Source organism: Oryx dammah, unplaced genomic scaffold (genome assembly GCF_014754425.2).
Source record: "Oryx dammah isolate SB20612 unplaced genomic scaffold, SCBI_Odam_1.1 HiC_scaffold_24, whole genome shotgun sequence".
NCBI classification, from domain to species: domain Eukaryota; kingdom Metazoa; phylum Chordata; class Mammalia; order Artiodactyla; family Bovidae; genus Oryx; species Oryx dammah.
Window position 1 is genome coordinate 20,704,461 of NW_024070208.1, and position 23,858 is coordinate 20,728,318.

General features: G+C 45.8%; 1 protein-coding gene across 1 annotated transcript in view; it reads left to right on the forward strand.

The window, feature by feature from the left end:
• The first annotated feature begins 5,501 nt into the window (after window positions 1-5,501).
• Window positions 5,502-23,858, forward strand: part of FAM124A (family with sequence similarity 124 member A) — a 115,261-nt gene continuing 96,904 nt past the window's right edge. The window contains exons 1-2 of the mRNA XM_040266992.1: window positions 5,502-5,566; window positions 15,814-15,845. Coding sequence (XP_040122926.1) covers window positions 5,502-5,566; window positions 15,814-15,845 — 97 coding nt within the window. The remainder of the gene's footprint in view (window positions 5,567-15,813; window positions 15,846-23,858) is intronic.

Genomic DNA, 23,858 nt, shown 5'->3' on the forward strand with positions numbered 1-23,858 from the left:
CCTTTCTCTGGATATTTGAGAAAGACTGCAGGAGAAGCAGGAGACGCGGGTTCAGTCTCTAGGTTGAGAAGATCCCCTGGAGGAGGGCATGGCAACCCACTCCAGTACTCTTGCCTGGAGAATCCCATGGACAGAGGAGCCTGGCGGGCTACAGTTCGTGGGGTCACAAAGAGTCGGACACGACTGAAGAGACGCATGAAAATACTTTAAGCAGCATCTCATTTTCTAAGGATCATGCTAATTTCACTGTTTCTTCTCTGCTCTTTTTCTTAGTGTCCTCTTCCTGAGGGTGTGACGGCCGGCCCTTTGGCCTTCCTGGCAGATGACAAGGACTCCATCCACATTCAATGGGTCACCTGGCTCCTCTGCTCATTCACTGGGTGGCCTGGGCCAAGGCCCTTGAACTCACTGGGATTTAGTTTCCTCAAGTGCCAAGTGAAAAAATAAACGTACTTCAGAGAACTTTGCCCAGGATTAAATGAGGTGACAAATATGAATTGCCTCGACACAGAATAGACAAAGGTAGGTGCCCTTGAGGCTGTTAAGGAGAACAAGACGGCTGAATGTTCATTATCTTATGGCTCTTGTTTAGTTCCTCAGTTGTGTCCGACTCTTTGCAACCTCATGGACCGCAGCACGCCAGGCTTCCCTGTCCTTCACTATCCTCCAGTTTTCTCAAACTCATGTCCATTGAGTCAGTGATGCCATTCAGCCATCTCGTCCTCTGTTGTTCCCCTCTCCTCCTGCCTTTGATCTTTCCCAGCATCAGAGGCTTTACCAATGAGTCAGTTCTTCTCATCAGGTGGCCAAAGTATTGGAGCTTCAGCTTCAGCATCAGTCCTTCCAGTGAGTATTCAAGGTTGATTTCCATTATACTTACCTATTTGGCCCCTTTTATCAGCCCTTAAATCTGGTTTCATGGACAGTCTTTGTTCTACGACTTTTCAAATAGACTACAATGGTCTTTTGATTTCCGGGAAATGTCATATTTATACAGAAATGGCTCACTGTCATCTTTCCCATTTGGGGTCCTTCTGGTCCCTCCCGCTTCCCTCCATCTCTAATCACATGCTCAGTGCTCTGTCCTGCAGCACCCTTGCTGGTCTCTGCACCAGGAGAGCTCTCCTTACTACCTCCCCTACCCCAGGCTGTGGCTGCTTTCCCTTCATTCACTCAGCAGGTGTCTGTTGCTCCAAGGACTATTCCAGGTACTGGGGATACAGCAGTGAACAAAACAGAGACCCTGCTCTTCTGGAGCTGGCATTCTATGGGTAGGATTAGGGCGGGAAGAAGAGGTCATCAGTCAATAAATCTATCATATGTCAAGCGCTGGTAGGATTATAAGAAGGAACAGAAGAGGGTAAGGGAACACTGTGATGCAAGTTTAATAAGGGAGGGCTCTCTGATCAGGGGCCATTTGAACAGACTCCTTTAAGTTCAATGTTTTCTTAAAATTTATTTATTTTTAATTAGAGGCTAATTGCTTTACAATGTTCTGTTGGTCTTTCTGCCATACATCAACATGATCAGCTGTAAGCAAACGTATGTTCAGGGCCTCCCAGATGGCTCAGTGGTAAAGAATCTGCCTTCAATGCAGGAGACCCAAGTTCAATCACTGGGTCGAGAAGATCCCCTGGAGGAGGGCATGGCAACACACTCCAGTATTCTTGCCTGGAGAATCCTATGGACAGAGGAGCCTGGTGGGCTACAGTCCACAGGGTCGCAGAGTTGGACACAGCTGTGGCAACTGAGCATGCAGGCACGCATACATATGCTCTTGAGGCTCCCTCCCACCCCCAACCCCAACCCACCCCTCTGGGTTGTCAAAGAGCACCAGGTTGAGCTTCCTGTGTTATACAGAAACTTCCCATTAGCTATCTGTTTTGCATATGGTTATGTATATATGTCAATGCTTCTCCCTCAATTCAACCCACCCTCGCCTGTCCCTGCTGTGTCTATAAGTCTGTTCTCTGAACAGAGTCCTGAAAGATAATGTGGCAAGAGCCTTGTAGAAAATCTGGGAGCAATTATTCCAGGGAGCAAAAACAGTAAGTACAAAGACCCTGAAGCAGAAGAGGGCTGAATATCTCTTCCTGAGAGAGCATTCCCTGACATTCCAACTTGAATTACGTTCTCTCTCAGGACACACTGTTCCTTTTCTTCATAGCATCCATCTTCATTTATGTTTTATATTTATATATTTTAATATATACTTATTTCATCCCTCATCCTTATAAGGAGAGGGATTATAAGCTCCGTGAGGGCAAGCATAATATCCATTGCTGTTTTCCTTCATTTATATATCCAGAACTCAGCCTTCTAACTGGTATTTATTGACTGTACCAATAAATTTAAGCTGGTCATTAATGGCATTGTGCTGTAAATCTCTTACAACAATTCTTTTGTCTTGTCTGAGAATTTCCTTTTAGAAATCAGTATATAGGGTGGGGGTGGGGTGGCAGTGAGGGGGATCGCCTTTGAAGAATTGACATGCTCCTTCTTTCAGCTAATGAGTACAAATTGAATATAATATTTCAATCTCTATTTTGTGTGCAGGGAATTTTATGCTCAACAAGGACAATACAGTTAAGATTTGGAGTTGGCATATTTACGTATGTTTTTTCTTGCTGAGATTGCATGTCTATTCTTCTTTTGTTTAGTTAGATCTCTGTTTTGTGTAATTTAAGAATCAAAGGGAGTGACATTTAAGTAAGTAGGGAAAATTCTGAAAGAGATGAGACTACCAGACCACCTAACCTGCCTCTTGAGAAATCTGTATGCAGGTCAGGAAGCAACAGTTAGAACTGGACATGGAACAACAGACTGGTTCCAAATAGGAAAAGGAGTACGTCAAGGCTGTATATTGTCACCCTGCTTATTTAAATATGCAGAGTACATCATGAGAAATGCTGGACTGGAAGAAACACAAGCTGGAATCAAGATTGCCAGGAGAAATATCAATAACCTCAGATATGCAGATGACACCACCCTTATGGCAGAAAGTGAAGAGGAGCTAAAAAGCCTCTTGATGAAAGTGAAAGAGGAGAGTGAAAAAGTTGGCTTAAAGCTCAACATTCAGAAAACGAAGATCATGGCATCCGGTCCCATCACTTCATGGGAAATAGATGGAGAAACAGGGGAAACAGTGTCAGGCTTTATTTTGGGGGGCTCCAAAATCACTGCAGATGGTGACTGCAGCCATGAAATTAAAAGATGCTTACTCCTTGGAAGAAAAGTTATGACCAACCTAGATAGCATATTGAAAAGCAGAGACATTACTTTGCCGACGAAGGTCCGTCTAGTCAAGGCTATGGTTTTTCCTGTGGTCATGTATGGATGTGAGAGTTGGACTGTGAAGAAGGCTGAGCCCGGAAGAATTGATGTGTTTGAACTGTGGTGTTGGAGAAGACTCTTGAGAGTCCCTTGGACTGCAAGGAGATCCAACCAGTCCATTCTGAAGGAGATCAATCCTGGGATTTCTTTGGAAGGAATGATGCTAAAGCTGAAACTCCAGTACTTTGGCCACCTCATGCGAAGAGTTGGCTCATTGGAAAAGACTGATGCAGGGAGGGATTGGGGGCAGGAGGAGAAGGGGACGACCGAGGATGAGATAGCTGGATGGCATCACTGACTCGATGGACATGAGTTTGGGTGAACTCCAGGAGTTGGTGATGGACAGGGAGGCCTGGCGTGCTGCGATTCATGTGGTCGCAAAGAGTCGGACACGACTGAGCGACTGAACTGAACTGAACTGAACTGAACTGAGGAAGGAAGAACAGAAGGGAGAGGAGAGGGAGAGAGGAAAGAAAAATAGATTCCCCTTCTTGAAACCAGTTGTCACTGCTTTGCAAATCGAGACTGGGACTGTAGCTAGCTCATGCTTTAGAAGTAACGATGGCTGCCTAGGACTTAGTGCTTATCAGGACCAACACTACATATTCTTACATATGATCTCATTAAATTCACAACATGCTATAGGGTAGATATCAACAGTCCAATCTTATAAAGAAGTAAATCAAAACTCAAAGAGGCTAAATAACCTGTCTCAAAAAAGAAGAAACTAAATGAGTGCCTTCCTATACCTTGGGCAGGGTTGTCAGAATTAAATCCAAGTAGTTTTGCTCCTTCCTGACCCCAAACTCTATCCAGCCTCACCCTAAGGGGAAGAGATCCCCTTCAATAGTGATCATTAACTCACCCCAGGGGCTACAGCAGCATCCCCTGAATGCAGGTGCCTGCAATTGTCTTCAAGTTATTTTTAAAGTTTTTTTTTTTTTTTTCAACTAGCAAAAGGTAGCTCAGACGGTAAAGAATCTGCCTGCAATGCAGGAAACGCTGTTCAATCCCTGGATTGGAAAGATACCCTGGAGAAGGGAATGGCAACCCAGTATCCTTGCCTGGAGGATTCCACAGACAGAGGAGGCATGCAGTCCATGGGGTTGCAAAGAGCTGGACACGACTGAGCGACCAGCACACAAAAAGACAGGACACTAGCTGTAACCTGGCAGGCTGGCAGCGGGAAGCCACTCAGAGCTGTGCTCAAGGAGGTGATAATGAATTCAGTGTTGGCAGTTCTGAGGGAACTGTGAGAAAACACCTAGATGTTCCAGAAGTAAAACAGGTTTCTCCTCGCTTCCACCGAGCGCCCTGCTGTTTCTCCGTGGGAACTGCTACGCCGCCGGGGCTCAGGAACCTCCCCGCGATCCCTAGGAATCTGAATTCCAGGACTGTGGGCCCAGGGTAGAGGCGCCGCTCACTCACACGGCTCACTAGCGAGGCATTCATTTCTACTTTCTTCTTTCTTAAGACAAGTTATTTAACCTCTTTGAGCTTTGATTTACTTATCTGTAAGATTGGACTGTTGATATCGACCCTATAGCTTGTTGCGAATTTAATGAGATTATATGTAAGAATATGTAGCGCTGGTCTTGATTAGCGGTCACAAAGCACAGACAGGAACACGCGCCCAGCAAACACCCAGAAGTGTACACCGACCAGCCTCACCCACCCACCCACAACAAACCACAAGTGCACAAGACCGCACAGACCTCACCCACTCCTGCACTCACACCACACACCGGCACGCAACATGCGGGGATCATGCGAGCTCGCGCACACGCTCACCTCCGATGCACACACCCTCTCGCGCGTGCACCTACGCTCGCTCACAGGCACATACTTTCCTGCGTACGCACAGACACCGCGCAGACACGCGCGCGCGCTCACACCGCGTGCACACGCCCTCTTGCGTACGCACACACCCTCTGGCGCGCGCACACGCTCGCTCGGCATCGGCGAGGGGCGGAACGCGAGCAGCCCGCGGGGGCCCGGCTGGGCGCGGCCAGGAGAGGGCGCGGCGCGGGGCGGTGCCGGAGTTGTTTGCCGGAGCCCCGGCCGCCAGACTCTCGGAGGGAGCCCCGCCAGCTCGCGCCGGGCCGGGTTGAGCTGGGCCGCCCGAGTCACGCCGGCGCTCGCAAGCGGAGCGCGGCGGGGAGCGCACCATGGACCCCAAGGCAGGTGGCGGCGAGGAGGATGACTGCGTGGACTCGGGCGCCGAGACTGGAGGGTGAGCCGCGCGGACCGGGCCGGGCAGGGGGCGAGGGGGCACTCTCCGAGTTGCGCGGCGGCTCTTCCCGGCCGAGGACCTTCCTGGACCGCGCGCCGGAGCCGCTTGGGCTGGCCTTGGGCCACGAGGGCTGCTCCTGCCTCCGGGTCCCTCTGGGAAGCCGGAGGGGCTGAGGTGAGCCCATCTGGGTGGGCCTTGAGAACAGAACGGCGTGGTTCGTGGCTGCCCGGGTCAGGGCGGTCCCCTCCCTGAGGGGCAGGAAAGTGGAAGGACTCTAGGTTCAGAGTAACCCCACACCGCCCCAGCCCCTCCTGCCCTCCGCTATCACTGAGATGATGCAGCGTGCAGTGCAAATGCAGTGTCCCCCCGTATCCTTCTTAGACCAGGGATGGGCTTGCACTTGTTTCCACCTTCCGCGAGGACTTTCTTCCTGTAACTCCGGGGCCCCCTGGAGTCCGGGATGGGGGCTTGGTGATGTGAAGTAAAGAGAGTAGGACACGTGAGACCTAGAAGTCTTTCAGAAGTCGTCTAAAAGAAAGGCGTTTCTCATTTTATGGCTTGATTGTGCTTGGCGAGACGCCCTGTCTTCCCAACCCCTCCGCTGCCCAGCCGAAACTTCCTCGGCTCTTGCGCACCTGTGTCAGCTGGAAGCACTAGCCTTGAGCACAGGTGGGGTGAGGATAGTGCTATGATCTAGCCCTGTTTATTATTATTATTAATATCCTCTTCGCTTCAGCTGACTCAGTTAGCCCAAACCTTTGGAGACTCATGTAATTAACCCTCTCCCACCAACACTGTTTTCCTGAGTGGGACAAAAGACTGAATGTCTGTTAGGAGACAGAGGTCATTGTAAAGGCTCCCGCCCAGCCCCTATCTCTAGAGGACTTCCCGGTGCAGAGTCAGCGCTACATCCCGGATGCGGGTACCGACCCAGAAGGAAAGGGTGTCTTTTCCGATCAGCGGTAACCCCGGGGGAGAGGGCGGTGGGGAGGACCGGGGCTGCCCAGAGCACAGAAAGCCTCATTCCTGGAAGGTTGAGGGGTAGGGGGGCAATTCAGAATAATCTCAGGACTTGGCAACCCTGGGAGGACAGGAAGAGAGTCCAGGTCCAAGAATGGACCCAGGGTCTGACCTGACTCCGGGAGAGTCTCCCTAGGCAGCCCCTCCTGCCCGCCCTCCCCACCCTCCCCACCCTTACTTGCAGCCTCCACCCACTCTAGCCCACATCTGGGACTTTACTACCTCAAAGCATTTACCTTGCAATGTGCTTTCCTTGTTACCCACACTTGTGATCACTAAGGGTTCACTACAGAACCCAATTACCTTCCAGTGTAGCAACCTGATTCCAAATACTGAACTCCTGTGCTTCCTCCCACACTCTGTATATGTGACATTTATCCACTTTAATCAGAGATTCTTGGCTTCCTGCCCCTCACCATCCCAATCTTTAGTTAGCTAGACCATGAGTAGAAGGAACAAAGCAAAATTAACCAGCTCATTTTCAGCTGGGTTAAATAAAGCGTAAGCTGGTCCATTGGTTTTCAGTTTGCGGAACTCACGTAAAACAGGTCATTTTTGCAAGGGCTGTCATGAAGAAGTGCAGAAGAAGCCCTGACCCAGAAGTGTCACACACACACACACACACACACACACTCTCCCAAGGAACAGCATGACAGCTGTCAGGGCTCCTGGGAGGAGTTCGCTGAGCATTCTGCCACCTCTCCGCCTCTGTCATAATGTGTACATTAATAGGACAGAATTGTTTGAAGAATTCTTATTACTTTTGTAGCATTCTTAAAGCTAAAGTGGCATACATTTAAATGAAATAGTTTAGGCTATTTCTGTTAATCTAGTATTTGCCACTTACTCATATATCCTTTAAAGTTGAGTTTACTTATTTAAAACACTGTCCATAATTTTCCTGCTTTTCCAGCACTTACCCCCTCTTACCCTATCCAGCTTTTGTATAGCTGCCTATGGAGACTGTGCAGAAAACATGTAGAAAGCATTCAGTACGTGTTTGCTTCCCAGGTGGCACTAGTGGTAAAGAACCCACCTGCCAGTGCAGGAGACGTGAGAGACTCGGGTTCGATCCCCGGGTCGGGAAGACCCCCTGGAGGAGGGCACGGCACCCCACTCCAGTGTTCTGGCCTGGAGAATCCCATGGACAGAGGAGCCTGGTGGGCTACAGTCCACGGGGTCACGAAGGGTCGGACACGACTGAAGCGACTTAGCACAACATATTTTTAAAATGCAAATCTGATCATGTCTCTCTACCTTGCAAGCTTTTAGTGGTTCTGTTGTCTACAAAGTACAAAGAGTTTAGCATGGCCTACAAGCTCCAGGGTTGTGCAGTACCCCCCAACCCCCGCTCTCTGGCCCTTTCACTTGACAGGCCCATCCTTGCACCCAGCATCCGACCACATCAGCTGGATTTTCTCCAGTTCCCTCGCCTGTGTCAAGCTGCCCTCTTTGCCTGCTGGCCCCTTCTCCATCTGGCACACCTGTCCACCAGGTGAAACCCTACTCTTCTTTCAAGAGTCAGCTCAAGTGACGCATCCTCTAAGACAAGGAGTCTTAATTTGGGGTGCATGAATTGCTTTGAGTTGTAAGCAAAATGATGGGCTTTGTACAGTTTTATGAGAAGACATTATTTTTCATCAGAGTCTCAGAGTAGCCCTTGATCCCCTCCAAACCAAGTCTGGGCAGGGTATGAGAAGTTTCCTCTTCAACATGCTGTTCTTGAAGTATTGGGAGACATCCAAGGAAAGATAGTGAGTCAGCAGTCAGGTAATCTACCTAGAGAGGAGGACTGCAGGATGGCATTGCATTTGGGAACTGCCAGCCTGAAAATGGCAATTGAAGCCTTCAGAGTGGATTAAATCGACTAAAGGTCATAGCAAACACATGCCTGGCGTTTACTATGTGCCAGGTATCATTCTAAGACTTGTGCTGCGTGCTAAGTCACTTCAAGTGTGTCCAACTCTTTGCGACCATATGGGCTATAGCCCGCCAGGCTTCTCTTGTCCGTGGGATTCTCCAGGGAAGAATACTGGTGTGGGTCGCCACTTCCTTCTCCAGGGGATCTTCCCGACCCAGGGATTGAACCCATGGCTCTTATGTCTCCTGCATTGCAGGAGGGTTCTTTACCACTAGGGCCACCTGGGAAGTTTCATTGTTGTTGTTCAGTCGCCCACAGTCACCCAGTTATGTCTGACTCTTTGGGACCCTGTGAACTGCAGCACGCCAGGCCTCCTTGTCCCTCACCATCTCCCAGAGTTTGCCCAAGTTCATGTCCATTGCATCGGTGATGCCATCCAGCCCTCTCATCCTCTGGTGCCCTCTTTTCCTTCTGCCCTCAATCTTTCCCAACATCCCTGTTTCATTAACTCATTTAATCCTTCAATGGCTCTGGGAAGCAGGTGCTATTGAAGGCCAACCTTGCAAAACTACAATATTTAAATGTCAGGTAAAGGAGGATAGAAAAGGGAGGAAAAGGAGGCAGAGAGTGAAAAAAAGAAGGGGGTACCCTGAAAGCCAAGGGGAAAAAAAGGAAAGAGATAAGCTATGCTACTGAGAAATGAATCAGGAGGAAGGTGAAGTGTCTTCTTTTTTTGATACATTTTTGGCTGTGCTGGGTCGTCGTTGCTCCACGTGGGCTTTCCCTAGTTGCTGCGAGTCGGAGGCTGTTCTTTAGTTACGGTGTGCAGGCTTCTCACTGTGGTGGCTTCTCTTGCTATGGAGCACAGGCTCCTGGGCTCAGGCTTCAGTAGTTGCAGCCCGTGAGCTTAGTTGCTCTGCTCCATGTGGAACCTTCCCGGACCTGGGATCGAACCCATGTCCCCTGCATTGGCAGATAGATTCTTAACCACTGGACCATGAGGGAATTCTGGAAGTGTCTTCTTTGTAAATGGAGATGATGAAGAGAAGGCGGAGTAGTAGCTGATGGAGGAGAAGTGGGTGCAAAAGCCAGGTCGGCATGAGGGGAGAGGAGGTGGCTGGGAATGGGAGGGGTGAGGAGAGGCAGAAGCTGGGAGCGGGGAATGGGATGAGGGAAGGAGTCTTCAATATAAGCAATAATTGGTGGTAAATGCTCACAGAAAGGATTCTGTGAATGAGAAAGGCTAACTTTATAGGCGAAAGATGTATATCTGTAATGTCAGCTTTCTAAAAAGTTGGGGGCAGATGGACCTTGGACCAGCTGGACAGATTGGCTTTGGAAAGAGGGGGGACATTCCTGTTGCAATCAGTGAGAGAGAAGGGAACATGGGTTTCCACTGAGTCCAGATGCAGCCCCAAGGAGAATGGAGACCTGGCGTGGTTGTTCAGGCAAAGATGAGCGAGAAGCCAGCTGAGATCAGTGATTACATCGGAAGGTGCCCGTCTGTCTCTGCTGCAGCAGGGTTCACCTGCCTAGGGCAGGCCGAGAGAGACAGTGGGCAGCTGGGATCATCAAGGTTGGTGGGGGCACTGTTGCTAGGCTGGTGTGAGCAGAACAGAGGAGCAAGGCATTCTGGGGCTATTGCTTGAGCTGATGACTGATCCTTTCAGCAGCGCATCTGAAATCCCTCTAAGAACCTCTGTGGGTCCCACTGCCAGGGCGTGGACTGTGCTCATCCCTTTGAAAGTTGCAGTCAAAAGAGCCGGCCAGCTGCGGTTTAAATGCTGGCTCCTCCACTTAGAAATTGTGGAACCTTGAGCCAGTTGCTTAACCTCTCTCTGCCCTCTGCTTTCCCTTCTGTAAACTGTGAGTTACAATAATAGTGCTCCCCTCATAGGGTGGTTGTGAGGATTAAATGAGTCTATATGCTTAAATTCCATGGAAAGCAGAGCCTGGCAGGCTACAGTCCTTGGGGTTGCAAAGAGTCAGACACGACTGAGCAACTAACACGATTCACTTAAAGTCCCTAGAATGGTGCCTGGCATAAGTACACCCCCAGTATGAAAAATACTCCAAATGGTAAACTTGAGGATTAAACACACACACACACACATATATGTATATATAAATATATATATATAAATATATATATATATATATATATATAGGCTGTGCTGGGTCTTCATTGCTGTGTCCAGGTTTCTCTAGTTGCTGCAGGCCTAGTTGTGGTGCTCAGGCTTCTCATCGCAGTGGCTTCTCTTATTGTGTAGCACAGGCTCTAAGGTGCGTGGACTTCAGTAGTTGCAGTACTCAGGCTCAGTAGTTGTGGCCCTCCGGGCATGTGGACTCTTCCAGGACCAGGGATCGAACTGGCGTCCCTGGTATTGCAAGGCTGATTCTTAACCACTGGACCATGAAGGAAGCCCCTTAGAGGTTTTTTTTTTTTAATGCTTTTTTAAAAAAGTTTATTTTATTAACTTTTATTTTTGGCTGTGCTGGGTCTTCACTGTTTTTGCACAGGCTTTCACTAGTTGCAGCAAGTGGGGGTTACTGTTCATTGCAAGCGTGGGCTTCTCATTGTGGTGGCTTCTCTTGTTGCACAGGCTCCAGGGCCAGTGCACTTCAGTAGTTCCAGCTCTCAGACTCTGGGGCACAGACTCAGTAGTTGTCCCACGTGCTTAGTTGCTCCATGGCATGTGGAATCTTCCCAGACCAGGGATCAAACCTGTGTCCCCTGCATTGGCAGGCTGATTCTTCTCTACTGTGCCACCAAGGAAGTCCTTAGAGTTTTGTATAATGAAAAGGTACATCTCCAGGTGCACTGAGAACCATATGTTCTGTGTCCTCATCACAGTAGAGGCTCTGATGCTTTTAAATGCCTTACAAATTTGGTCATTGTTCAGAACATCTGAAAGGCTATGGCACATGCCTCGATATAATAATTATTTTTATTTTAAAGATGAGGAAATGAAGGTTTAGAGGGTGCATGGGTTAGGTTGAAGCCCAGGTCTCCAGCACACTTTCCACCTGCTAAAGTTGTCTTTCAAGGAGCAGCTGGTCTGTAATTAATTGTTATTTTCTGTTCAAGTGCTTTCTTTTGCTTGGAATGCTATCAATACCTTTGCAGTCTGACCCTTCAACATGGGCTAAGACTAAGAGCAAACTAGCATTCTGGGGTAATTGATGTCGTTTTGAAACTCGCATTCTCTAGATCCACTTGAAAACCTGCTTTGTGCGTCCATGTACCTTCTGTTAGAAAAAGATTGGCAAGTCGGCTACTGACTGTAGTCCACTATCATAAGAAACAGAATCTCTTGAACAGAGAGACAAGCAGAGTTTTGTAAACCAAAACAAAAGACTAAGATGAATGTTTTCCAATGGGTGTTTCTTTAGTGCTGTTTCCCAGATTTGGCCTTTAAGCCACTCTTTGAAATATAACAATAGCTGATGGGTTATTTTCATTCAGAAGTTTGACCTGGCATTAATGGCAGTAATGTCAGCTGTCACTGAGCTTCTGAAAACATAGGGTCATATTATGTCCTTTATCTTTGGGTGACCTCCAACAGATGCATCACTGTGATTTCAGAGATAACCAACAATTCACAGGTCTAGCGTTTATAAACCGGTGGATGGGAAAAAAAATAGAGCAGATTTTTAAACGAGATGTGTAAAGAATGGTAGATAGGGAAATCTTGCATAGAAGAAAAGGCGATCTATTAGATACTCTATTATCTTTGTGTTCAACGTGGAGCTTGATAGCTCTAAATGACTTTGGCATCTAATTCAGTAGACAGAGAGTTCACAGATGAGGTCCATGGGACATTGAGCTGATGTTCACCAAAATGTCAAGATCAGTTTCACTGAAATGTCTAGATCAATTCTTACCCCAAGATTTCCCTGGAAAAGAGAATTTAGGAAGGTATCCATTTTAAATGAATATAAAAATTGGCCAGTAGGCTGTTGACAGTGGTAAACTATCTTAAGTGCCGACCTCTTTCTATTTAACCCCTCTATGTATAATTGTGATTAAAGTCCAGTCAAGGGACCACATATCACTTTCCGTTTAGTATTACATTACTAAATAAATGTAATGTTTGAAAATGTGTCTACTATATGTGCCAGGTATGTGAATATATATAATTTTTGTATTATCCTGCTTATCTGTATCATGTGTCCATAAATTTTTCATCCTAAAATTTGTGAGAGCATGCTTCATTCTGGGAGAGCTGAAGATCTTATGCAGAGCCAGCTAGATAAATTCTTATAAATTCTTCTCACATCTTAGGATGTGAGACCAATAAATAAGATCCCCAAGATAGGGGATCCCCACTTGTTTCCTCTTACCTAAAAAACCTGGGAGTACACACCCCTCCAGAGAACCAGAGTCAGTATCCAAAACTGTTTGATGATATTTATGCACAAAATTGTTTCAAGCTTTACAGTTTGTCTTCCATTGTCCGTATTTCTAATAAATAATCTTCCGGGGTTATTTGGAATGTCTTTTAAGAACTAGAAAAGTCTTCATTCCCCATCATGATAATTTTTCTAAGGAAATTAAATATATTGATAAATATCTCATCGCCGTGTGCTTTGCAAAAGTGAACAATCAGGAACAGCCATATAGCCAACAAAAGGGACATGGTTGACTAAATTATAGAATATCACTGTATCTGTATAATTACAGGAACTATGTGGCAGCATTTTATGATAGAGTTAGTGAAAAGAGTAGTTTAAAATTGTACCTCTGTCATTATGGCAACTGGGTACAAATGACATCACCAGGACCAGAGGCTGGAAAGCAATGTGAGGTTCTAAGTGACTTTCTTTCTGTTTGATTTCTGTTTTGATGGTGGACAGGGGTAGAAATTGGAGTGATGGATGAGACTGCAGAGCTGAGCAGAGGCCATCAGTCATAGAAAGAGGGGTTCATGTCCAGCTTGAACTTCTTCAGATTTGTGCTTTGCAAAGATTGGCTGCTGTATGAGGGAGGAATTCGAGCAGGGCAAGAGTGATGGAAGACTGACCGTTTGGCATGCCTGACCCGGGCAGTGCTTTTCATCACAAGAAGTATGGAGAGATTCAAAGCAGAGGCATCCATTCTGCTAGCACCTGCCCTAAAATACCCCCTCTGCACTTTAAGATTCTTGGAAAATGTTTCAAATGTAAATTTTATTCTACATACGTATCCATCCATATGTAAATCTTTTAAAATGTATGCATGTGTGAAACCCATATGCTTCGAGAACATTTGGAAAACCCTAGCTGAAAATACTGACAAAATTTTAATGGTAAAAATTAATACAATTGCACATTCTTATACAATGTTTTATTGGACTTGTCATGCAATTTCTTTGAAGCCTGGCCATCTTAAGATGATCACATTGTCATGGAATTGTTTTGCTATTGCTTCTACCAAGTGGATGCTGGTTGAGTATTCATTGCATTTATATATAGTTACATTGCTAAGTATCGTCCTAAAGTTTATTTATGTCCTGCCTGGTTCCAGAAGGAATTTAATGCACTGACTTACAAATCCTGCATTTCATAATGTTCCTGATCCCTGACTCTCCTTTCTCTCCTTCTCCTCTCCCTGTTCCTTGAGCTAGCGTGTGTCTCCGGGCTCTACTCGCTCTTCTCCCTTCTAACTCCTTCCTTGCCACCACCCTAGTTCAAGCCTTTATCATATCATCCCTCCCTTCCTGTGTCGCCTTACAAATATTATCACCTTAGTTTCCAAATCTGTGGTATGAAAAATTGGATGAGGTTTCAGTGGCTGCAGTTTGTAATCTGTTGAGGGATATGCAAGTGTTAGTAGTTGTTATTCTTTCCAGTTTTAAAATTCAGTGATTCTGTGACAATTAAAGTATGAGTTGGCCAAAGAATTCGTTCAAGTTTTCCCACGATGGTGTTCTGAAAATACCCGAACAAATGTTTTGGCCAACCCAGTTTCATTTAGGCTTCCCAGGTGGCGCTAGTGGTAAAGAACCTGCCTGCCAGTGCAGGAAACATAAGAGATAAGAGTTCGATTCCTGGGTCGGGAAGATCCCCTGGAGGAGGGCATGGCGACCCACTCCAGTATTCTTGCCTGGAGAATCCCATGGACAGAGGAGCCTGGCGGGCTACAGTCCATAGCGTCACAAAGAGTTGGACACAACTTAGCATGCACGCAGTATTTCATTTGAAAAGAGAAACTCACTCTGTCTTGCTTCCAGTAAGTCAGCACATCATTTTGTGTGAGAGATATAGGTTGTTTTAACTAGCGAGAGAGAGTGCTTTTTATGATCTTAAAGAAAAATTTTGTATATGCCTTTTTAATGTGGTAAGAAACTCAGTGGAATAAAAGATGATTCAAGAAAGGCCACATGAGGCTTAGTAAATACAGGGAGTGTGTACCTATAAAATTAAACATAATTAACTAGTCTATTTGCATAACTATGTCCCCTAACTACCACCTTGGCAGAATAAACCCCTCCGTGCCTGAGAGATTAGTTGCCTACTGAGAATGACTTGGGGACCCTTCGGGGAGAAAACCAATAGCTTCTATACCACGGAAGTTGCCAGAGAGGGACAGCTTGAGAGCCACACAAATAGAGCAGAAACTTAGTAGAGATTAAGCAGGCAAGTTCTTGGCCAGATTCCCATTCTCACAGAGGCCTAATGCCAGCAGCTGATTTTCTGTGTAGAAACTGATGGGTTATTTCACCCTGGCCCTAACCCTGCCTTTGCTGATCATAGCCCACATCCTGTTACTCTAGTATCAGCAGGATTTCTTCCCAGATGGAACTGAAATCAACCACCATTGTGCCTGAGTGTTTCCTGATAGTCAGCCAGACCTTGAGTATAGGGGCCCTCCCAGCCAGGGTCCCCTCTCACTCATCAGGAGTCCACTTCACCTGTGCCTACCTCAGCAAAGAAACATTTCCCCAAGGGGTGGAACTGACCTTTGAAGGGTTTAACCTTTAGCAGCAGTTTAACCTTCGCGGGGGGGTGGGGTGGGGTGGGTTGTGAACCCTTTCAAGAATCTGCTGAAAACACTGAGCCTTCTCCCCAGACAAATAAGCTTCCATTCAAAACTTTGCCAGTAAATTTAGATGGTTTGGAACCCATCTGGTCTCCCATGTGGGAGACTCACAGAGCCCATATGAGGGACCCTGGGTTTCTAGAATGTCTTTATAGTTGTGCTTTCAAATTCAGACATAACTTGATTCTGTGCAAAACAGTCCACAGCATGACACTTTTTAATTTGTGGCATTTCTTTACCAGTTAAATGCTACTACTGACTGTTTTAAGATTCTAGCTTGAAGAGATCACTTGGATAGAGAAAAATAACGTCTAATCCTACTAATACTGAGGTTTTGTGTTTCAGGTCCGACTACAGCCATGTGTCCTCCACCAGCAGTAAGTATGGCTTAACTGCCCTTCCTCTTTGTCTTGAGTACCCGGGGGGAGTGGGCAGTCAGTCTCATTTCTGTATGTAGAGAAGGCTATCCATGCATAAATAGTAAGAATCACAGAAGGTTTACCAAAGAACGTGACACAGGATCCTGTAAATCTGGAAAGTAGAATTTGATTGTACCTTGACTTTAGGGCTAGACATGCCACTATTTTCCCTATGGAAGTTCAGCCTGGAGGTACTAACTAGTCCAGGCTTTATTTACCTGCATGCTTGGAAAATACCTTCTCTCGTAAAGCTGAGGTCACTCATTCATCCAACAAACATGTCAAATACCTACTGTCTGGAGCTCACAGCTCAGAGTGCTTTCATTGGATCCATGCTGCTGCTGCTGCTAAGTCACTTCAGTTGTATTCGACTCTTCATGACCCCATGGACTGCAGCCCACCAGGCTCCTCCATCCATGGGATTTTCCAGGCAAGAGTACTGGAGTGGGGTGCCATTGCCTTTTCCATGAGGTGGCCCCAACTCCTCTGTTGGGCAAACTTCCTCCCATGTATGTCTGTACCTCCAGGCAGATGTCATAGGTGACTATTAGTAAAAGCCAAACAACAAAAAAGAGGACAACAAAAAAAAGTATACTCTGAGCATAGAAAAAGGTGCCTGTATTAAATATTAATAACTTACAAATCTATTTATGGGAAATTAGGCCTTACATCTAGGAGCAATGTGCAAAGATGAAGATCACTACAAAGCCATTCAGATTAATTAAACACTTATTTTATAAACAAAATAATAGAAAAATTGTCTTACAATAAAAGCCCCCCCCTTTTTTTAAATTTGAATCAGTAAACACTGAATTGTTCTGTCCTAGCTCACTGTTAAGCTCTCAGTTCTAAATAGTTCCCAAATGGAAAGATACTTAATTGGATTATTCTATTTATTGATGTTCTTACTTAGTTTTTTCTTTGCAATAAGAGACTGTATGGAAAGCTGTATGTCTGGGATGGTAATTTAGTGTCAAATTATATTTAGTTATTTGTATAACCTCGTGAGCAATTTCTGATCATTTCAGCCAACTGGAGACCCAGCATTGCCCCTTAGTTATTAAGAACCATTAGTAATAATGAGATTAATGCTCTAGTGATCTGCATTCCCTCCCTGAAGCTTCTGCATTCTGAAAAGCAGAGAATATGTTTTCTCTCTCTGCCACCATTTTCAGTTTTGCCCAGAGGCTACATTTCTTTAAGAATGATTTTTCTAAAATACTTGCCTGAAACCTTTGTTCAATTTGTAGCTCTCAAATCAGTCCTCTGGGTCACAACAAAGCACCTCCCTTGTCAGTGAAACCGGTAATTTGGCTTGGGATGTTTTTCTCTCCATTATTTTAATTGCGATCTCTGAGTTGGAATTTTTCTTGGTGCAATTGGGATCAATAACCTTTTATTGTTCCTTTTCTCTTTAAATATTTGGCGATTACTGCCTCATTCTTCAGTGTTGGGGCCTCTTGGTGAGTGAGGGTAAATACATGCGTTTTGTATTTCAGTTAGGAAATGTATTTGACTACCAGTAATAGAGAAAAATAATGACTTAAGTATGGTTTTCTTTTCCTCTGTTGTTGTTGATCAGTTGCTAAGTCATGTTTGACTCTTTGTGACCCCATGAACTGCAGCACACCAAGCTTCCCTGCCCTTCACTATCTCCCAGAGTTTGCTCAAACTCATGTCCATTGAGTCAGTGATGCCATCCAACCATCTCATCCTCTGTCGTCCCCTTTTCCTCCTGCCCTCAATCTTTCCCAGTATTAGGGTCTTTTCCAATAAGTTGGCTCTTCACATCAGGTGGCCAAAGTATTGGAAATTCAGCTTCAGCATCAGTCCTTCCAAAGAATAGTCAGGGTTGATTTCCTTTAGAATTGACTGGATTGATCTCCAGTCCACTCTCAAGAGTCTTCTCCAGCACCGCAATTAGAAAGCACCAATTCTTTGGACCTACTTCATGGTCCAAATCTTATATTCATCCACGACTATTGGAAAACCACAGCTTTGACTACATGGACCTTTGTCAGCAAAGTGTTTTCCTTTAATTAAGAAAAAAAGTCTGGAGGAAGCAATGCAGGTCTGTTATACAGTCCTTGGATTTTGACTTCCATCCTCAGAGTTGCCTCAGAGTTACAAAATAGCTGCCTCTGCCACAGCCATCACATCATTGTTGTGGGCAGCAAGAAGAGGTGAGGGGATACTGGTGGGCCTCTGATGTGTTTGTCCTGTATGTTGCCTGCACTGCCTTTCCTCCCATCTAAGAGCATCAGTCCTGGGCACACCTATACACAGAAGGCCCCTTATGCATCAAGTCAAAGGTAACAGGCTGGACCCTTTCTGAAAAGTAAAAAATCGTGTTAAATCTAGAGTCTTAAGTTTATCCTTTAAAACACAGGTTCAGTCGTGCTGCAGTTATAAAAGGTATTTTTACAATAGATGTTAAAAATAGCATTTCCTCACAAACTGGATAATCAGTCAGAGGACTGAGCAGAAGGAAGGTTAATGATTTTCCCCTTCCTCCTGAATGGCACAGTTGCAGGGTCACTCCCCCTCTCACAGCCAGCTTGGTGGCAGCATCTTCTGTGTGACCCAGAGGGCTCACCAGTCAGTCTCAGTTCCCGCATGTTGGTCGTGGAAGTACCTCCTGCCTGTCGGCCATTCTGCTGCTGTTCATCAGCCTCTGTCCACTGGATGGCTTGTTTCTGAATGATTCCTGATTCTTGATCAGGGTTGGAGCACTGGTACTAACTGGTCACTTTTAGGAAATGGACTTATCTGTGTCTGCAGGTGGTTCTTAACCAAATAGCCACATGATGTGCCGTTAACTGTTTGATCCTGAGTTCACAGAGGTGTAAATGCTTCCTTGGGATGAGCTGGTGTTGGAGTGTGTCTGTCCAGGGTTGGGTTTTGTCATTACTGGGGTGGTCGGGAGAGCTTCCTCCAAGAATACCATTCTATTTGGCCGCCAGTTTTCTTCTTAGAATGCAGAGGCTGCTTCTTCACGCTGCCTGCCCTGATGGCAGTAGAAGAAAGATCAGCCCCAAGAGAAATGACCAAAGTGGTGATGTGGGGTCCCGGTATCCTAGTCCTGGCGCTGCCATGAGTTAGCTGTGTGCTCTCGGGAAAGTCATCTCCCCTCTCTGAGCCTCGGTTTCCCCTTCTGTAGAATGAGGCGGTTGGGCTGAATGGCCCCTGAGGACCTCCCCAAGAGCTCTGGGATGCTCGGATGCGCCTGTCATAGAAACTCCACTAAAGACAGAGATGGGAGGGAGGAAAGACAATGTGAAGACTCAAGGACTCTACCTTTTTTATTTGACCTGGAATTAGAGTCCTCTCTGGTGGATGGTATCACTAACCCTGAAGTGGGGGCTGTTCAGGCCAGTTTGAGCTTCCGTGAGCTGCCTCTCAGTCAGTAGAGACAGTGTGGTGAAGGGTAATTGCCTGTTTTTATCCCCCTCCCCTCAAACAAGTGGATAGGGGAGGGGAAAAGGAGAGTACATATCATTGGGCATCTTCTTTTTTTAATCTTTTTAAAAATGTCATTGAAATATAGTTAATTTATAGTGTTGTGTTAATTTCTGCTGTACAATAAAGTGATTCAGGTACATATATACATTATTCTTTTTAAATATTCTTTTCCGTTATGATTTGTCACAGAATATTGAATATAGTTCCCTGTGCTATAGAGTTGTTGTTTAGCTACTAATGTTATGCCCAAGTCGTGAAATCTCCCAGTGACCACCAGGGATCCGATATCCGATGCAAAAGCAAGAGAGTTTTTATAACCAAGCTCGAGCTGGGGCTCCCACCGTTACCGACGCAGCAGCTAAGGAGAGGAGCCCCGAACTCTGGGTTACATTGCTTATATAGGGTATTCTCGGCGAAAAATTCGAAAAACGGGAGTTTCTGGGTTGGGAGACGTCTAATTGGTTACCTTCTGTGGAAGGGTCATGTGTTGGGTTCTGATTGGTTTTCATTTCCCGGGCTGGCCACGGGTTCTGATTGATTCCCATTTCCCGGGCTTAATTCGAATTTCCCGGGCAGGTCGTAAGTCCTGAACGTAAAGTCAGGAGATCCTGGTCTGGGATCTGATTGGCTCGCAGGTGGTGGTGCAGGGGATTTCCAAAGACTCTTTCCTCAGAACTCTAAAATGGAGTCATTTTTAACAAAATGGGGTGGCTTAGGTTCTTCACTAAGTCATGTCTAACGATTTGTGACCCCATGGACTGTAGTCCACCAGGCTCCTCTGTCCACGGGGTTCTCCTGGCAAGAATACTGGAGTGGGTTGCCATTCCCTTCTCCACACTGGGCGTCTTGTTTTTCCACCACGTCCGGGATTAAAGGATTGCATTTCCATTGAGTGGGTCCAGTCTTGCTTTCAACTCAGGAGAGTAGCTCAGGGGCTTCTTTAGTGGATGTTTTGGTTTTGTGTAGATGAATTTTGTCCTTGTTGCAACTGGTCCATTTGCCCTTTTTAGATTGATGGCCAAAAAGGCTTTTCATTTGCTTCTGCAAAAACTGGACACACGCTGAGCATTCAGGAGATCTCAGTAAATCATGATGCTTCCTTAGGAAGTTGAATTTAATTTATACTCTCAGAGTTTTGGGCTTCCCTGGTGACTCAGAAGGTAAAGAATCTTCTTGCAATGCAGGGAACGTGGGCTCGGAAGATCTCCTGGAGATGGGAATGCAACCCACTCCAGTATTCTTGCCTGGAGAATCCCATGGACAGAGGAGACTGGCAGGCTACAGTCCATGGGGTTGCAGAGTTGGACATGTCCGAGCAACTAACACTTTCACTTTCTCAGAATTTTAGGTTGTTTTTTTCCAGCAGCCTGGCTAGAAGATCATCAAGCCACTGTGTACAGTTTGCATTCTTAAGCGATTTAAATAAAAAGAGGAAATTTTATAAATGGGATAAAATAAAAACAATCATTATGCCAAGGAGGAAAAAAAAAATCAACTGCACTTCCCGTGATGTGTGATTGAATATTTCCATTCCAATAAAGATTATAAGCATACTTGGAGAATTCCTCTTAGAAGATGCTGGGAGTTGGAAAATGATATTTTTAGGACAGTATAACATTTCTTGGGGACTTCTAGCTACTGGATAATGCCGGTAGGAGGTAGCCACAGAATTCATGAGTTCTCTCTGTTTAAGACTCTTCTTCAAAACTCTTCCCTCTTTGCCCTCCTAATTGTGCCTAAGACTGTTTTTTCCTGAAACTTGAGTAGAGTCATTAACTCTTCACCTGGCTCTTATCAACTGCCTGTGACAGCAGGAATGCCTGGCAATTTTGTGCTCTTTCAGACTTTTCAAAGCACACATGGCGAAAGATCAGCTGAAGTGATCAAGGAGGTGCTTGGCAGTGCCCTGAGGAATCCTCTGTGTCTGAAATTATGGAGAAATGGCCTTGAGCAGTGCGTTCGACTCATCTGAGCCCAGGAGCGTGTAGTAAGCTGTGCAAAAAAGGCACACGTATGGGTGGGCGGGAGCCACTGAACCTGTTTTCACCCGTTTCCCCCACATCTTCCCTGTCCCCTGCCCGTGCCCCCCGATTCCTGCCCGCCGGTTTCTCTCCGCTCTCTGTCCCTTGCTTCCTGCCCTGCCCTTCTAGTGAGTCAGGTAGCTTCCCTATTTCCCACCCACATTCTCCCTGATGGTCCCTGATGGTCCCGAGCTTCTGTCCCCTTGGTTTTCCTGGGGCCACGGTGTCTGTGACTGGCCCTTGAGGGCAGCCTCAAAGAGGCCCAGCTGCTGCTGAGGGCCCCTGGACACATTCTTGTCTCAAGGAAAAATGGTCAGTAGATTGCAGGTGTTTGCTTGGGGTTTTGTTTTGATAGGTAAGAAGTGAATTTAGAGAGAAACGTACTCCACAAACAGAGTATGGGCCATCTCAGAAGGCAAGAGAGACCTCAAACTGTGGTGGGGTTAGCTTTTATGTTGTGGTTTAATCTCTAAGTTGTGTCTTATTCTTGCGACCCCATGGACTGTAGCCCACCAGGCTCTTCTATCCATGGGATTTCCAGGCAAGAATACTGGAGTGGGTTTCCATGTCCTTCTCCAAGGGATCTTCCAGACCCAGGGATCAAACCCGGGTCTCCTATGCTGCAGGAAGTCTCCTGCATTACATTTGAATTCTTTACCAGCTGAGCTACTGGGGAAGCACCTAAGCTATTATAGACTGGGCAATTTTCATAGGCTAATGAGTGGGGCAGATTATTCCAACTATTTGAGAGAAGGGGTGGGATTTCCAGGAATTGGGCCACTGCCCACTTTTTGGTCTTTGATGGTCAGCCTTGAAACTGTCATGGTGCCTGAGTGTGTCACTTAGCTTGCTGGTGTGTTACGATGAGCATTTACTGAGGCTGAAGGTCTAGTGGAAGTCAACTTGTCCGCCATCTTGGACCCATTTGGTTCTAATCAGTTTATGTCGTGTCTTGGAGTTCTGTCATTCTTTCGAAGGCTGGGCCCTTCCCCCGCAGGTGCTTTTTAAATGGAAAAAATCAGGCTATCTTGATTAAATGGCAACCCACTCCAGTATTCTTGCCTGGAGAATCCCATGGACGGAGGAGCCTGGCGGGCTGCAGTACATGCGGTCGCAAACAGTCGGACACGACTGAGCGACTTCACTTTCACCGTCTTTTACTTCACTTGGTTAATTGCAAGGCACTGTAGCTGGTCGAGAGCCACCTTGGGGCTAGTCAAGTCTGCCTCGCTGTTCTGATGGGAGGACATCCCATCCCTTCCCAAGGCTGCCTTTGTTCACAGGCACATCTTTCTAAATGCTGTCTTTTTCATTTCATTTCTCAGTGGTGTCATCATTTCCATGCTATTTCAGGATACGGAAGCATAATACGGTTTGATTTTGTCTCTGACTACATCTGTGCCTCCCCTCAGCATGGAGGGAAAGATAAGCCCATTGTGATTTAATTAATGAAAGAATGTAAGGAGCTTTTAAAGCAGCAGCACCTTGAAAATGTATGGTTTTGTCCTGTAGGACTCACCAATGGTGGGGAATATTTGTGTATATGATTTGTGTCCCTATATCCAGAGCTAAATTCAGACTTGGGATATGAAATATTCATTATTTTCTTTCTGTTTTTATTAGAAGAGAAGATAACTTATTGACAGAGTTTGCTCATTTTACAGCCAGTTTTTATCACACACATCCAGGAAAAGGAAGATCAGTGTTTTGGAAGAGGTGATGGGAGTCATTTTCACTTTGATCCATTTGTAAATGTCTTAATTTTGTTTTCTGTGTACAATACTTTCCCCGTTATGATTTCAGAACAAATATCTTCCAGAATCTTATTCCATAAGATCTAAGCAGAACTCCAACCTATGTATTAATCCTTATGAAGAATAATTTCAGCCATTGAAGTTGCTTAATTCTGTGATCAGTGTGGAATTGGCAATATACACAGGCTTGCCAAAAGACTAAAAAATCCACCTATTCCATCCCCAGCTTCACATTTCTAATGCAGTAAAAGCACCAAAAGAAAAGTCACCAATTTTCTCTAATTTAGAATATTGCCTTTCAGACAGAGTTAGTTATAGTTAAAGACTGTAACACGGTCTTTAAAAACCAACCGGACAGGTATCTTAAGTATCTCAGTTCATGTCCATCACTACTTTCTTTCGTTTTCTACTGCCTTGGATTCCAAAGGGCTTATTAATGTTAATACTAGTGATGCTGCTGGTGATGGACAGGGAGGCATGGCGTGCTGTGATTCATGGGGTCGCAAAGAGTCGGACACGACTGAGTGAATGAACAGAACAGAACAATGATGCTGTCTGACATACTGTTGTACACATACAGTTGGTATATAGTTGCCATAAAACAAATGAATGTACTGGGGACATGTGTATATATTTTCAGTGCAGGACAGTCAGGGTTTGTGTGCCAGGAAGGCTTGAGTGTGCAACTTCCAGCAAATGAACCCCAAACAAGAACTCCTTCCATATTTATTCTG